The 14,834-nt window shown below is 32.6% G+C and overlaps 2 protein-coding genes across 2 annotated transcripts; one reads left to right on the forward strand and one right to left on the reverse strand.

Moving 5' to 3' along the window:
- The first annotated feature begins 1,211 nt into the window (after positions 1-1,211).
- On the forward strand, positions 1,212-3,185 carry LOC120143794 (transcription factor bHLH153-like). The gene is made up of 6 exons (XM_039158028.1): positions 1,212-1,231; positions 2,154-2,277; positions 2,439-2,504; positions 2,613-2,678; positions 2,762-2,806; positions 2,910-3,185. The coding sequence occupies exons 1-6, from the start codon at positions 1,212-1,214 to the stop codon at positions 3,039-3,041; spliced, it is 453 nt and encodes a 150-aa protein (XP_039013959.1). The 3' UTR covers positions 3,042-3,185.
- Positions 3,186-4,116: 931 nt separating this feature from the next.
- On the reverse strand, positions 4,117-7,082 carry LOC120143803 (selenoprotein F-like). The gene is made up of 4 exons (XM_039158034.1): positions 6,813-7,082; positions 5,713-5,771; positions 4,813-4,994; positions 4,117-4,456 (listed from the first exon to the last, which is right to left on the reverse strand). Exons 1-4 carry the CDS (start codon positions 6,982-6,984, stop codon positions 4,381-4,383), a joined length of 489 nt encoding a protein of 162 aa, XP_039013965.1. The 5' UTR covers positions 6,985-7,082; the 3' UTR covers positions 4,117-4,380.
- Positions 7,083-14,834: the final 7,752 nt, after the last annotated feature.

Here is a 14,834-nt window from a genome sequence, read left to right on the forward strand (position 1 = left end):
TTTTAATATCGAAGAAAAGGACAGTCTTAAAACAACTGGATGTCCTATTCTGATATTTTAAAATTAAAAAGTAAACAATATTATTTAAATTAATATTTATCAATATCAAAGAAAAGAGCTGTCTTAAGGCACCTAGAAGTTCTTTTCGGATATTTTTAAATAAATATAATTTTGAAAATAATAGGATTATAAATTAAATATATTTTTAAATTTTTAAATTTTAATAATAGAGACAATTTATAATTAAAAAGTACCAATTTTGGGCGTTGTAGGGGTGCTAATCCTTCCCTAAACGTAACCGACCACGAATCCCTTTTTATTATTAAAAAGAACGAATTTTTGGTTATAAACGCAGATCAGTTTAATTTTTTTTAATTGATGTTTTCTTAAAACTCTTTTAAAAGATATTTTTTTAGGTATTCGACCTACCTGACCCAAAAGGCCGATGGCGACTCCCAAATTATTTTCAAAACCATTTATTCACATCACTTTTCCCGCCAAATTTAATATTTCGTGCCCGGACGAAAACCAGTTACGACAGAAATAATAAAATAGACAAACTTTATACCTAATAAATATCATTACTCCATTACCTGGTTAGATAGTATAGATTTTTAAAACTTCATAAATATCATTCATATATATATATATATCTTACACATTTTTCATTTATATATTTACTATATTGTTGATATAATTGAAAACTGATATATAAGAAGCTTTTAAAATAAATAATAATTAATTAAGTTCCTAAACAATGCTACCAATTTAACATTAACCAATTAATGAATATATATATAAATACTTATTTTATCTTGTAAAAAATCCTTTTACAAGCTCCATATATTCTCTCCTTTCCCAAGCTTTTACACTCTCTTTCCCTGCTTCTTTGTGGCTTCAGCAGTGGCGGGTTAAGTCGATTGTTGCAGTTTCAGGATTAGGATTTAGAAGGACTTTGATTCTTCATTGAAGTTTTCAACTTTCCAGGCGCAAAAAGCTGACTGGTTTTTGGCAAATAAACCTTCAGATCATAGCTACCCAAAGAGAAAAATAGAACAATCTGACGTTGGAACTTGGACTCTGGGATGTTGATGAATGTTTTTTTGTTGAAAGAAGAAATGAAAAACTTAACCATAAAGCCTTTAACTTTGGCGTTTCCTTGAGAAAACAAGTTTTTTTAGTCGAAATTCTAGCGTGTTCCTGAGTTGGCAATGCAGACTATATGTTCTTGGTGAGTTGCTTAACTCCTATACTCGTTTCCCTCTAGTTTCTTTCGATTTAAACCACATTTCTCTCATTGTTTGTTAGTGTTAATTTAATATGTATGTTCCCATTAACTTGTTTTTTTTAATTTTTGGTTTGCTACTTTGGTTTCCATGAAACTGGGTTCCTTATGATGGTTGCTTTAAAATTATTTGTTTAACCATGGTTTTGTTGAGTAAAATAATCACTGGTTGGTGTCATTATGTTATTCTTCGGAATTTAATATGTATGGTTTTGTTTTTTTAATTAGCATGTATTCTTTTACTGAAGCTTTATTATAGTGCTTGGAATGAATAATCAAATGGTCCTCTACTGGTTTTAGTCTTACGGCATATTGCTGATGTATAAACATATTCTTATTCCATACATTATTTATTTATTCTCCCAAGCCAACAATTTGATGATAATGTTTGTTAATATGCTGATATGTTTGCATTAATGAATGGATGCTTATAAAATTATGTCTCTGATACATGAATGTATGCTTATCCACTGTCCATGGAACTGGATGTCTTTTCGGATTTTCTTATTTTATGTCTCATGTGGTTTATATAAAATTTGATTCTTTTTAAGTGTGTAGTGAGAGTGATTAAAGCTCGTTTGTATGATTAAATTGGATGAATTCTACCATGTATGCTTCTCTGACCCGAATAAATCGACGGTCAACATCTATATATAGTCGGATGCCTTTCTCTGATGTCTAAACGCGGAAGGGAAAGGGACGATCACCATTTTCAACAAGGCCTCAAGCTTTTCTATGCTATTGTTTACAGGAATTTTTTTTTTGCCCTGAATTTCTTCTGATATAAAAATAAGAAGTTGTGTTCTTGGGTATCTTTGAGTATGCTTTTCATGCAAGTCGAGTGTGATTGTCTTATCTTTTCAACTTGTGAAGAAGGGATGGAGGTTGGAAAGATGATAGAAAACAAAAGGAGTCCTTGCTCTGTCGACCATAGCAGTCTCGCTTCTTTGGCATCGAAACGGCAGAAGGCGGATTTGTCTATCTCCACAAAGGTTTTTTAGCTGTCTTTACTCTACATTAAATCTCTTCTCGATGATGCAAGTTATATCTAGATTCATTTTCTTCACTACGTAGTGAACCAAGTGCTATCTGCTCTTGATGTTGTTTGTTGCTAATATTAGTATTAATCATTGTTTACTCTTTCTATCAATAGGATAGAAAAGTGAAGCTCAGTGAACGCATTGTCGCTCTGCAGCAGCTTGTTTCACCGTACGGAAAGGTAAATTTATCGACTAATTACATACATCGGAGTAGCATTTGTTCATGTTTTTAATGACAGAAGTTGCCTATCCTGGTTTAACTGTGAAGCCGTCTTGGTTCGTTGCAGACAGATACTTCTTCTGTCTTACTGGAGGCAATGGAATACATACAATTTTTTCACGAACAAGTTAAGGTTGGTTTTTGTTTCCCATTCTACTTTTTGGGTATGTTGACAAACATTTATGTATGAACGGAGTTTTTTTGTGGTGTTTACAGGTGTTGAGTGCTTCATACCTCCAAACAACACCAAGTAATACGCAGGTGAGCATCAAATGGGCATGAAGTAGTAAGATTTTATGGTAACATGTAGCATGAAACACTATAGAGATGTGACATTTTAATGGGATTTGTTTTTATGTTCCAGAATGTAGAGCATTATAGCCTGAGAAACCGAGGTTTATGTCTTGTTCCGATCTCTTGTACCGTAGGAGTTGCTCAGAGCAACGGTGCCGACATTTGGGCTCCCATCAAGACCACATCTCCTAAATTCGACTAAAGCCGTCTCACAATTCAATTGACGTTTCATTTCACTGCAATTGGAAGGCTTTGGGATACACTAAATGAGTTCAGTAGGTAACCAACTTATTATCCAATGCACAAAATTTTCCTGGTTGTAACAAAAACTTATATAGGTAATGAACTAAGATATAGGATGGTGGTAGGCAGAATCATTTGTCTTAGATTAGTTTTATGCCGGTGCCGCGACCGATCTTCATTCGATCTATTCGATTATGCAAACTTCTTAACATGAATTAACCGATGTGTCCTTTTGAAGCAACCTAAGGCACTCAAAATAGGGGCTAAACGTACAGGTCATGATGGGAAATGGGAAATACATATTCACATTATCAGATAAGTTAATAGTATTTGAAAATTCAACAGTGGCATTAATGGTGATCAGTTGGCCTATGTAGTTGAAAGGTCATTTTGTAATGGCGCTTTGTTTTATCATCATTGATCTGAATTGTGGACCACCATCGGCAGTCGTTGCTTCAGAAATAAGGAATCCTTTCACATTGACAGTTTTGATCACTGACCCCTGCGTTGACACCGGTAGCATGTTCATGCTGTTGTGATGTTTCTTCACATGAAACTGCACAAAAGTCTTCAAAGGATTCATAGTCCAACTAATTAAATTTTCTTGATATGATGTCAACATTAACTCCCAACATTTACCAAAATGATCATTTTAGCCCTTTTTTTTTTGAAACATTTTAACCCCATCATTTTAGCAAACATTTATATGAATAGTCACTTTGACTTTTGTTCTTTTTTTTCCTGAACATTTTAGCCTCTAACATTTCATTTTGAGATAAAAAATACCTAATTTTGAGATGTTTATTGTTTGTTAACTAACGGTTTTCATCCACAGAGGGACCTTTTTGCCCCCAAAATGAAACATTAGGAGGCAAAATGCTCCAAAAAAAGAATAGAGGCAAAAATGATCATTTTGGTAAACGTTGAGGGGTTAATTTTGACATTATGTCAATTTTCTTTTGAAAATTTTCAGTACATTTAAGGAAGATTGAAACCGTGAGAAAGGCCATCTTTTTAAATAAAATAACAATAAGTAATAATAATAATCACAATCCAATTTAGAATTCTCACAAGGGGCATGAAAATGATACATACAGGAGCCCTGCTTTTTATAAGGGCACACCTAGTTCATGTCACTTTGCCTTATAGTAGTGTCTGATAGACTGTATACTCCATTATTATGTCATGATCAAGCATATATATATGAAAACGATAAAAGCTAACACAATTAAATCACTCAACCTTGCTGCATTAGGTTCTATTTTCTCTTGCAATAACCGGAATCTGAACCAAAGTGTCTACGAGCTTGCAGAATTGAGTAGAACTTTCTTCTGCAGGAATTGCAGTATGTGCTCACGTTTCCAATTGTCAATTCTGCAAAAGAATCACAAGAGTTAGGGTTGTTTTCACCAGAATGCAAGCAAGGATAATGCAAACTACAAATGGGGAGACTGTTGTTTTCTAACTCTAAAAAAAGGCCTCTTTTTTTGCATGCATGCATGTATCTGGAGAATTAACAAGATAAAGCTTACTCGTCTAAACAAAACTAGAACTTACAGCATAAACGAAGATCACTTTATTCATATTGCATCTTTCAGTATAGCTTTAGAGAGAGTATAGATTATAGAGGGAGAAAACAAAAGTTACAGTCCGAGTAAATTCCTCTTTATTCAGTGAATATAGCATTTCAATTCAATATGAGCTAAGTGCATCAATGAGAGGAACCTAACCTTATAGTTTCCTTATGTTGGCCCTCATCACCCAACATGATCAACTTGGGAGGAGAATTGAAAAGATATTGAGTTTTAACTGTCGGAAACTTGTCCTTCTCTTCTTCAATGAAACCAACGATTTCCGGATAGAATACTAGTTTCCTCATGCACACTTCCAGTATTGCACCTGAATACGTAATCTGCAATTGCACAAATATAGATGCGAACTTTAGAAATTAGGATAAAGAAAAAACACATTATGTGATACCAAATTTAAGAAACATGATTGAGAACAAGGGAACAAAAAATATCTATAATATAGCAGCTTTTTTTCAGCAGTCCCATTGTATTGTTCGCATTCCACCTTTCCCGAAGAAAAAGGAGAAAACCAAAATCAAAGTGAGCAGACTAAAGGGACACAGAAGTGCAAGTCACAATTAAGGGGATTCCCATACTTGAAGATGACTATAGTCGGGGAATTAGTCGTTATATGATGTAAGAGTACAGTTGTTGGTAAAAGGCATTTTTGAAAGAAGATAAGACATGTTCCATATTTTTACATGCAAAGTCTAAGAAGCTAAAACCCTAATACAAAATAAAAAGTGTCATTTTGTCAGAGGTACCCGCATTAGTATCATATATGCTAGGGGTTCAATAGCTATGTAAGAAGCCATGAACACTTTTGCTAAACAAACATCCTCCCTTTCACAACTCTCAATCTAATCTAAGAATTAAATGACTTCCAGTAGGTGCAATATAGAACTGAAAAGATTATTTGGAAGAAGAAAAATAGTGGATGAAGAGTAAGAGAGATTTAGTGAACAAACATTGGTGGTTGGAAATCTAGTAAAGCATAAAATATTGAACCCTCCTCCAATCCCCAAAAAAACAAAGTCCTCTCCAAAGCATATTTCATACCTTACTTGTAGAATCATCCGAGTCTTCCGTGCAACATTTTTTGCAGTCAGATATTAAGTCTGTCATCAAAACATATAGTTACAGCCAGACTGATGCATGTAATGCATATGTCAATTGTTTGGTCTTCAGTGTTGAGTTTAACATGTAGCATAAACACAACAGAACAGTTGTGTTCTTTAAAATCTCCAGTGTCACTCCTTTTTTTCTTCTGTTAGAAAATTAATTACACATAGCACACAATGACATTGCCACATCACACCAAGTCTTCCCACCTTAAACTATTTTGCTATGGTTCAGCATACTCGACACTAACATCATAAAGAAGTAGAATTACGAGGAAGCTTCATTTTGTACTGAAGGTAACCGATAGTTCTAGATCTAATCAGTGCAGTCAAAATGTTCCTAACTGCATGGGAGGACGACAGCCAAACTGGTGCTGCAGTTAAAATCCAAATAGGTTGCGCAAAGGAGGTAGAGCAATTCAATTTGAATAGAGCCTAAAGAATTTGATCACACAAAAGGAGGCAGGGCAATTTGAACAACTATAAAACTGTAATACCTCAAATTAACTACAATTTTCCTAAAAGAAACAAAAATAGTAAAGCCATACTTCCCCAAATCGACATAGCGGATTTGGAACTCAAATGATCATCGCTTCAGAGAACTTAAAGTTTCCAATATAATGGAGCCGAAACTTAGAAATTTAAGAAAGAAACTGATCTTAAACAGGCAATTCTATTTCATTTAAGCAATCAAACTGTCGCTTCCGCCTAAAAAGATGAGTATATTAAGAATTGAAGCTTGACCTTATTACATGGAACAGCACTGCAGTCAACTTGCAAAAGTGTCAAAATTGATGCATCATTGCCCTCCATTTAAGATTAGTCAAAGCCTCAGAGACCATAAAATCAAAACCCAAAAACAAAAATAAAAACTAGACCATAAACAGATAACACAAAGCCAATCCAAAGAATTAATCAAACACTCAAAGCCTTAAATTTCCAAAATTTAATCAAACAACCCGCTGTAACAGCATAACAACTGAAACCCAATACGATAAAAAAGCAGAATTTTTTTTGAAGAGGGTATTGATTCAGTACCTTTGTCCTTGACGTACTCAACAAAAGTGTTGCAATCAGAACAAATGGCCAAACCCGTGAAACCCAGATCCTCACATTGCTTTGGGCTTAGTTGTTCTTTGGATGAAACGAAGGAGGAAAATGAAATTAAAACAAATATCAACACCCAACAATGTAATGTGTTCCTCCACATCTCTATCTCACTGTTTTCCTTCAACAAGTCTTCCTCTTCAAACTTCAAAGTTTAAAGTCTTCCTCTTAATTGAAGAAGAATGCAGATCCGGAAACCGAGTTTAGCCTAATCAAAACGGCGTCATCTTGTCAGTTTAACAATGTAAAGTAATTTAGTAAAATTATTATTAAATATTATAAAATAATAAAATAAATGGGATAAACTATATATTTAGTACTTAATCTATCAATTCTATTTCGTTTTGGTATCTAAACTTTTATTTGTTTTAAAATTTTATCTAATATTTACTTTTTGTTTCGTTTTGATACTTCGCTATTAGAAACTCAGTATAATTGTTATAACATGACACTTTTTATGGGTAAATTACATCATTATCACTCCATTATCTTCTCACTCCTATTTTAGTCACTAAAGTTTAATTTTTTAATTTAATTACTTAACTTTCAAATTAATCTTAATTTAATCATTCTAACTTTCAAATTTATTTATTTTTATTTTTATTATATATTAATAAAATAATAATAAAAATTTAATGTCACAAAAATTATTAATGAAATAAATTAAAGTGATTAAAACATAAGCAATTTGAAAGTTGAGTAGTTAAATTTAAAATTTTTAAACTTTACTAACCAAAATAGGAGTGAAAAGATAGTTAAGTGATGAATGATGTAATTTAGCCATAAAAATGTCACGTGTAATAGTTCTGTTAAGTTTTGAACGATGTGTACTAAAATGAAACAAAAAGTAAGCGTAAGTATGATTTTAAATCAAATGAAAGTTTAGGTACTAAAATGAAACTGAATCGATTATTTAAGTATTAAATGTATAATCTATTCAAAATAAATAATTCATAAGAAGATGTATGAGAAAACAATAATACTAATAGATATTAAATATGTGATAATAAAATGCATCAAAAATTTATCTTAGAGATAAAAGTAGACATCTATATAAATAGATATTCATAATACTCCTTAAATTGCTATAAAGGTAATATGTTTCGCTAAAACCTTACTAAAATAAGAATTTTGCGGGAAAAAATCTTAGTGGAAGAAATAATACACACATATTTAATACGCATAACATATTGCCCCATTAAAAATCTTATCAAAAAATTCTAATAGGATAAAACCTTGATTAAAAGGAAAATAGTACAAATGTACAATACATATTTAATCCGTAACACCCTAAACCCGATTGGGCCTAAAGTGACACATTGAACTACCGAGGTAACCCTTGATTTTCAAAGCCTGTTCGTTTTCTTTTCAAATAATCTGAATGGTATCATAATAAACATAAATAACAGTTACAAAAATACTTTATAAAAATCAGAGCTCTGTGACACATAATTTAAAACCAAAATAATACAAACTCTGAGCTATAAATATGAAAACATGAGTAAGGTTCTACGAATACATATGGCCAATAAAGTTACAGTATAGTACTCTCAATGAGATGTTGGAAGTCCTACTGCGACGGTGCTCTACGAACAACTCTAGCTATTGACATGCGAATGGAAAACATATGAACGTTGAGGTTACAAAGCCAGTAGTATAATCACTAATCTAGAGCAGTATTATAAGTCTCACAAACATAAGCATGCTAAAGATATGGTACTAAGCAGCAAGTACATGCATGATCTTGATCAAGTGTTATCTACTTAGGACTTGACTATTCTATTACTAAAGTATGAGTCTCATGCTTCCCTTACTCCTATTCTAAGGGCCTCGCCATGAATAAACCTCTAAAGGGTCTCTAACTCTAATGATCGTAGCTGCTCCACATTTTATGAATATGACACTGACACTCATGTGCATTATCTGAATGCAATATTGCTAGTATCTGGTCTTACATAACTATCAAACACTAGTTAATTGAGGGAACCCAATGTCACATAGCATCAGTGAAATTCCCACTAAGTTGTTGATTGATCTCTTGGTCCTCACATTATAACACCCTAATCTATTCCGACCCAAAGATCACTAGATCCTGATGTCACACGGGACCACTAAAATGGTAACCCAAAAATTTTCTTTTAAAAACGTCTGTAAACTGTGATACACAAAAACCATCCATAATAATAAATTAAAAACATAAATAAAATGGGTTTATAAGTATGGGGAGCTCCTAAGATATTCAAAATAATACATCGATGAGTTTAAATCAAAAGAGTTATAATTTAATACATAAGGGTCTATAAATAGTACGTGCCCTCTGAGAAAGACTCAAGACATAATATGAATGTCTCAACTGATATGAACCTGTTGCACTGGAATATTTGTTGACGATAACTCCCAACAAAAGGTCCCCTAATATCTTGCGCACGAAAACACATTCCGAGCACTGAGCTTACGAGCTCGGTACCACACTAATAATTACACTATACTACATGAATTCACTAAATGAGTTGGCTAGCAACACATGTATGAATACATGTAAAACATTGATATGTACTGCTGAAATAGGCATCATGGTGCGGTTGAGGGTTCTACATCTCGGAGCTCACACACTGCTGGGATTTTCGGAAGCTCGAATCGATAATCGAAACGGTTTACAAAGATGGGTCGAAATGGTTTTTGTGTTTAGGAGTAAGGAGATTGAAAGATAGAGAATTGCACAACGATTTATAGTGGTTCGACTTCTCAACCAAGTCTACATCCACTACCTTAGCTCATCACCAAGGATTTTCCAACAAATTCACTAATTTGTTCTTTCTTTTTAAGGACAAAGAGATAACCTTTACAATTCCCTAGTTTTTCATGGGATAAACTATAACCTTTCCCTAGCTTTTACACGGGCTTAGCTAGAACCTTTCCCCTTTACAAAAGGATAAAAGAAGTAAACAAATAAACCTCTCAAATGTAGGTGTTTACAAGAATTAAGCTCACAAGAACAAATATTTACAAGAGAAAGAAAAATAAGAATAAAAAGCTCTTCTCTTGTGTTTGATTGCTTGGATAGTTGTTCTCTCTTATTTCTTCAAGTGTCCTCAGCTTGTATTTATAGCTTGAAATGAGTTTGAAGTCGTATATAGCCGTTGGGGATGTTTTGGAGCCATTGGGGATTTATTTTCCACAAAATAAAAATGCCCAGAACAAGGTGTATCGGTACACTCCCAAGGTATATCGGTACCCCTTCATAAAATTTAAATTTTATGACCGTTGGGCTAAAATTACTGTAGCAGTGTATCGGTAAATTGTAGAGGTATCCTTACACATTTTACATTCGATGTTTTTTAGCATCGGTACTATTCATTATTGTTCACACAGTATCGGCACTATTCATACAGTACAATACTATTCATAAAAACATTTTTGTGCTCAATTTCAAATTAAATGGACTTTGAATTATTTTTGTAAACTTTGAATAAATTCAATTCAAGTCCAAAAACATTTTACCATAAACTGTTATATCAAAACATAGTTCAACAATCTCTCCCTTTTTGATATAACAATTCAAGTCCAAAAACATTTTGCCATAAATTGTTATATCAAAACATAGTTCAACAATCTCTCATTTTTGATATAACAAAACATTTGAAAATTTGTTTTTGGCAAAACTCTCCCTTAATAAAATGTTTAATGAAAACGATATCAATTGTTAAAAAGATACCAATTGTTGGAAAATATATGAAAATGTTAAGCTCCCCCTTTTTCATTAAGAAATTTATTTTTTCAAACCAAACTTCTCCCCCCTTTTTGTTATATAAAAAATAATTCAATCTTTGAAGTTCAAAATAACTTTGGAGAGTAAGTATTAAATTTTACATTTAAAAATCATTTGAAAAATCAAAGTTCCCTCTCAATAAATATATTCCAAACAAAATTAAGCTTTTAGAGTTTGATACTTAAACAAAATTGAATTTCAACAAAGATTAACAAACATGTTAGTAGAACATGAAATTCAATGTATCCAAGTCTAAAATACTTTATGCAATATCAATTATTGAAATTAAGTGCATATGCATAAAGCTTTTAGAGTTTGACACTTAAACAAAATTGAATTTCAACAAAAATTAACAAACATGTTAGTAGTACATGAAATTCAATGTATCCAAGTCTAAAATAATTTATGCAATATCAATTGTTGAAATTAAGTGCATATGCATCATAAAGCTTTTCAAAAATGTTATGCATTTGTAAAATTTGATACCAATTGTTAGAGATATATCTTTTTCATTTAAACCATATGCATAAACATTCAAATTTAGGTCAAAAATTTAAAATTTATAAAATCAAAGTATTTGAAAAGTTGATATCAATTGTTAGAGAGATATCATTTGCATTTAAAACCAATTTTGACCAAAATTTATTATGATGAACAAAAATTATGAAAAATTATTAAAATTTTAAAATGTTCATCATACCAATTGTTTTCAACATACATGAGATAAAAAAACAATACTGAATTATTTAAAATCAAAACTCATGCATGCTTAAACTAAAATGAGCAACCAAATAACCAAAATTGAAAGCATTAAGCTTAGGGGTTACCCATTCATTTTTCATGTGTGGCTAGAACATCTTGAATATCATCACTTTCATCACCATTGCTCCCACACACCTACATGAGACATTTAAGTAGATTTTGGTATCCAAATTGCTTTGGATCCTTGAACATTAGTTTCAATGCCCCTTGTTCCCTTAGGAATCCATACTTGTCTAATTTTAAAACGTTTTCCTTTCTTCAAAGGACAAGTATGTTCCTTGTGACCATGAAAATGATAATGTGAGCATTTTGTCATTTCTAAATATAATAAGTTGTTTTTAGAAATTAATTCTTTTTCTTTTGTTGAGCTTTCAAGCTTAACTTCTAACTCAAAATTTTTCTTTTCTAAATCATTTATTTTGATTTTTGAAAGCTCTAAATCATTTTTAAAAATTTCATTTTGATTTTCAAAATCAACTCTTGTTTTCAAAATCGATTTATTTTCAATTTTGAGTTTTGAAATTAATTTCATATATTTGGAATTCATGATCTCAAATCCTAAATACAACCTATTATAAGCATCTTGTAACTCATCAAAAGTAAATGAATTAAATTCATTTGAGTTAGAAGATACGTCAAATTCTTCATGAGTGGCCTTGAGGCATAGGTTGACTACTTCATCTTCATCATTGGAGTCATCTTCATCACTCCAAGCTGCCACATATGCCTTCTTCTTGGAAGATCCCTTCTTTCTTAGAAGGGGACAATCATACTTGACATACCCCATTCTTTGACAATTAAAGTACAATGGGGGACTCTTCTTCTTGGTTGATTCATGCTTTACTACCTCGAAGTCATGAATCTCTTTAATTTTTTTAAGAGCTTGACCATCTCATCTTCTTGTTCATCATCATCTTTATCCACCTCATCACTTGAATCTTGATAACTTTCATTGGTGGATTTGAAGACAATGCCTACCTCTTTCTTCTTTTTCTTGTTTTTCTTCTCTTCATTTTCTTTCTCTTCATTCAACATCTTCTCATGAGTGAGAAGATAACCAATAAATTCATCGAGAGTGAGAGACTTTAGGTCTCTAGCTTCGATCATGGAGGTCTTCTTTCGATTGCCATGAACTTGGAAGAGAGTAGATCATCTTCCTTACAAGCTTCTTATTAGGGATTACTTCTCCAAATCCCCTGAGACCGTTGACAATCACGGAAAATCTATTAGTCATAGCTTTGATCTCTTCATCGGGTTTCATCTTGAAGTTCTATTAGCTATGGTTGAGTAGACTTTTCTTTGATTCCCTCACTTCGTCGGTTCCTTCATAAGTGACTTGGAGTTTATCCCAAATCTCTATGGCACTAGAGAAAGATGAGATTCTTCCATATTTATTTGGGCCTAAAGCACACAAGAGAATATGGATTGCCTTAGAATTAAGATGGAACTTTTTATTCTCTTCATTACTCCAATCGTCGTATTCATCGGGTGGAGTGAAGTAACCATTCATGATTGATTTCCAAGATCCTAGATTGTAGACTTGAATAAAGTACATCATCTTGATCTTCCAATGTGAATAATTTACTCCATTGAAGAAGGGTACCTTGTTAACCGGTTACAAATCCATAATAAGTGAATGCTCAATGTAATAGGCACCGGAGGTTGAAGCCATCTTTTTGTCGGTTGTGTCGGGAATTAGTAGAGCGTCTTCTAGGATCGTCTCAAGGATGTTAAGCCTTCAAACAAGTTAAGCTCTAATTCCAATTATTGGGATTTTCGAAAGCTCAAATTGATAACTGAAACGGTTTGTAAAGAGGGTCGAAATGGTTTTTGTGTTTAGAGAGTAAGGAGATTGAAAGATAGAGAATTGCACAATGATTTATAGTGGTTTGAATTCTCAACCAAGTCTACATCCACTACCATAGCTCCTCACCAAGGATTTTCCAACAAATTCACTAATTTGTTCTTTCTTTTTAAGGACAAAGAGATAACCTTTACAATTCCCTAGTTTTTCATGGGATAAACTAGAACCTTTCCCTAGCTTTTACACGGGCTTAGCTAGAACATTTCCCCTTTACAAAAGGATAAAAGAAGTAAACAAATAAACCTCTCAAAGGTAGGTGTTTACAAGAATTAAGCTCACAAGAACAAATAATTACAAGAGAATGGAAAATAAGAATAAAAAGCTCTTCTCTTGTGTTTGATTGCTTGTATAGTTGTTCTCTCTTATTTCTTCAAGTGTCTTCATCTTGTATTTATAGCTTGAAATGAGTTTGAAGTCGTATATAGTCGTTGGGGATATTTTGGATCCGTTGGGGATTCATTTTCTGTAAAATAAAACTGCCCAAGACAAGGTCTATCGGTACCCCTTCATAAAATTCAAATTTTATGACCGTTGGACTGAAATTACTGTAGCAGTGTATCGATACACTATAGAGGTATCAATACACATTTTACATTCAATGTTTTTTATTGTCGGTACTTTTCATTACTGTTCACACAATATCGATATTGTTCACACAGTATCGGTACTATTCATACAATACAATACTATTCATAAAAACATTTTTGTGCTCAATTCCAAATTAAATGGACTTTGAATTATTTTTGTAAACTTTGAAAACTTTGAATAAATTCAATTCAAGTCTAAAAACATTTTTCCATAAATTATTATATCAAAACATAGTTCAACACACACCCCTTTAGCCTTTCTGAGATACCTTCAGGTATCTGGGATGAGATCCGAAGATGCATCAGAAATGTACACCCGACCAACTTACTCCATCGAGTCTTAAGGCATCTATGCCTAGTCGGCTACTGAAGTGCCTTGACACTAATTGGGATATCCAACTGACTGTCATCTTCTATTAGAGAGACTCGGGTGTCTTGGTTGTTTCTCGAGCGTCAAAAAAGGCTAGTTTTATGTATTTCTAGTTGTTTATGTTTCTAATTGTTATGAGTTTTATTACTGTTCACACTTGAAGTTTTATATACTGATATTTTGATGTTATTGAGCCCCTCAAGTCTAATCACTTAATCATTAGATTATTTATCTAAAATTGTATGCTAGTACTGATACTGACACCCCTGAGTATTGATACCCACCTCTTGGTATAGATATTAACTGACTAAGCCATGATGATAAAGGAGGAATAGTATTGGTACTTCTGACTGAGTATCGATACTCTAATGTTGGGATATTTATACTGGTCTTCATATCGATACCAAATTTTGGTTCGATCTTTTAAAAAATATCTCAGTATCGGTACCCTACTGAAGGTATCAGTACTAATATCGATACTCCCATGAGCATCGATACCAAAATTGCCTATTTTAATCTACTAAGTGAACTCGATATCGATACCTTATCTATAGTATCAATACCCATTGAAGGAGTATCGAACTTCTGCTTCAAAATCCTT

Source organism: Hibiscus syriacus, unplaced genomic scaffold, assembly GCF_006381635.1.
Source record: "Hibiscus syriacus cultivar Baekdansim isolate YM2019G1 unplaced genomic scaffold, ASM638163v2 tig00110864_pilon, whole genome shotgun sequence".
In the NCBI taxonomy this organism is placed as follows: Eukaryota; Viridiplantae; Streptophyta; class Magnoliopsida; order Malvales; family Malvaceae; genus Hibiscus; species Hibiscus syriacus.

Bases quoted from the DNA above. Each gene is read 5' to 3' on its own strand.
- LOC120143794 (XM_039158028.1), top strand. From the start codon at position 1,212: ATGCAGACTATATGTTCTTG. The intron at 1,232-2,153 runs GTGAGTTGCTTA...CTTTTCAACTTG, and splicing joins ATGCAGACTATATGTTCTTG to TGAAGAAGGGATGGAGGTTG. The intron at 2,278-2,438 runs GTTTTTTAGCTG...TTCTATCAATAG, and splicing joins ATTTGTCTATCTCCACAAAG to GATAGAAAAGTGAAGCTCAG.
- LOC120143803 (XM_039158034.1), bottom strand. From the start codon at position 6,984: ATGTGGAGGAACACATTACATTGTTGGGTGTTGATATTTGTTTTAATT. The intron at 5,772-6,812 runs GTACTGAATCAA...TTTTGATGACAG, and splicing joins TGAGTACGTCAAGGACAAAG to ACTTAATATCTGACTGCAAA. The intron at 4,457-4,812 runs GTTAGGTTCCTC...ATTCTTTTGCAG, and splicing joins CAACATAAGGAAACTATAAG to AATTGACAATTGGAAACGTG.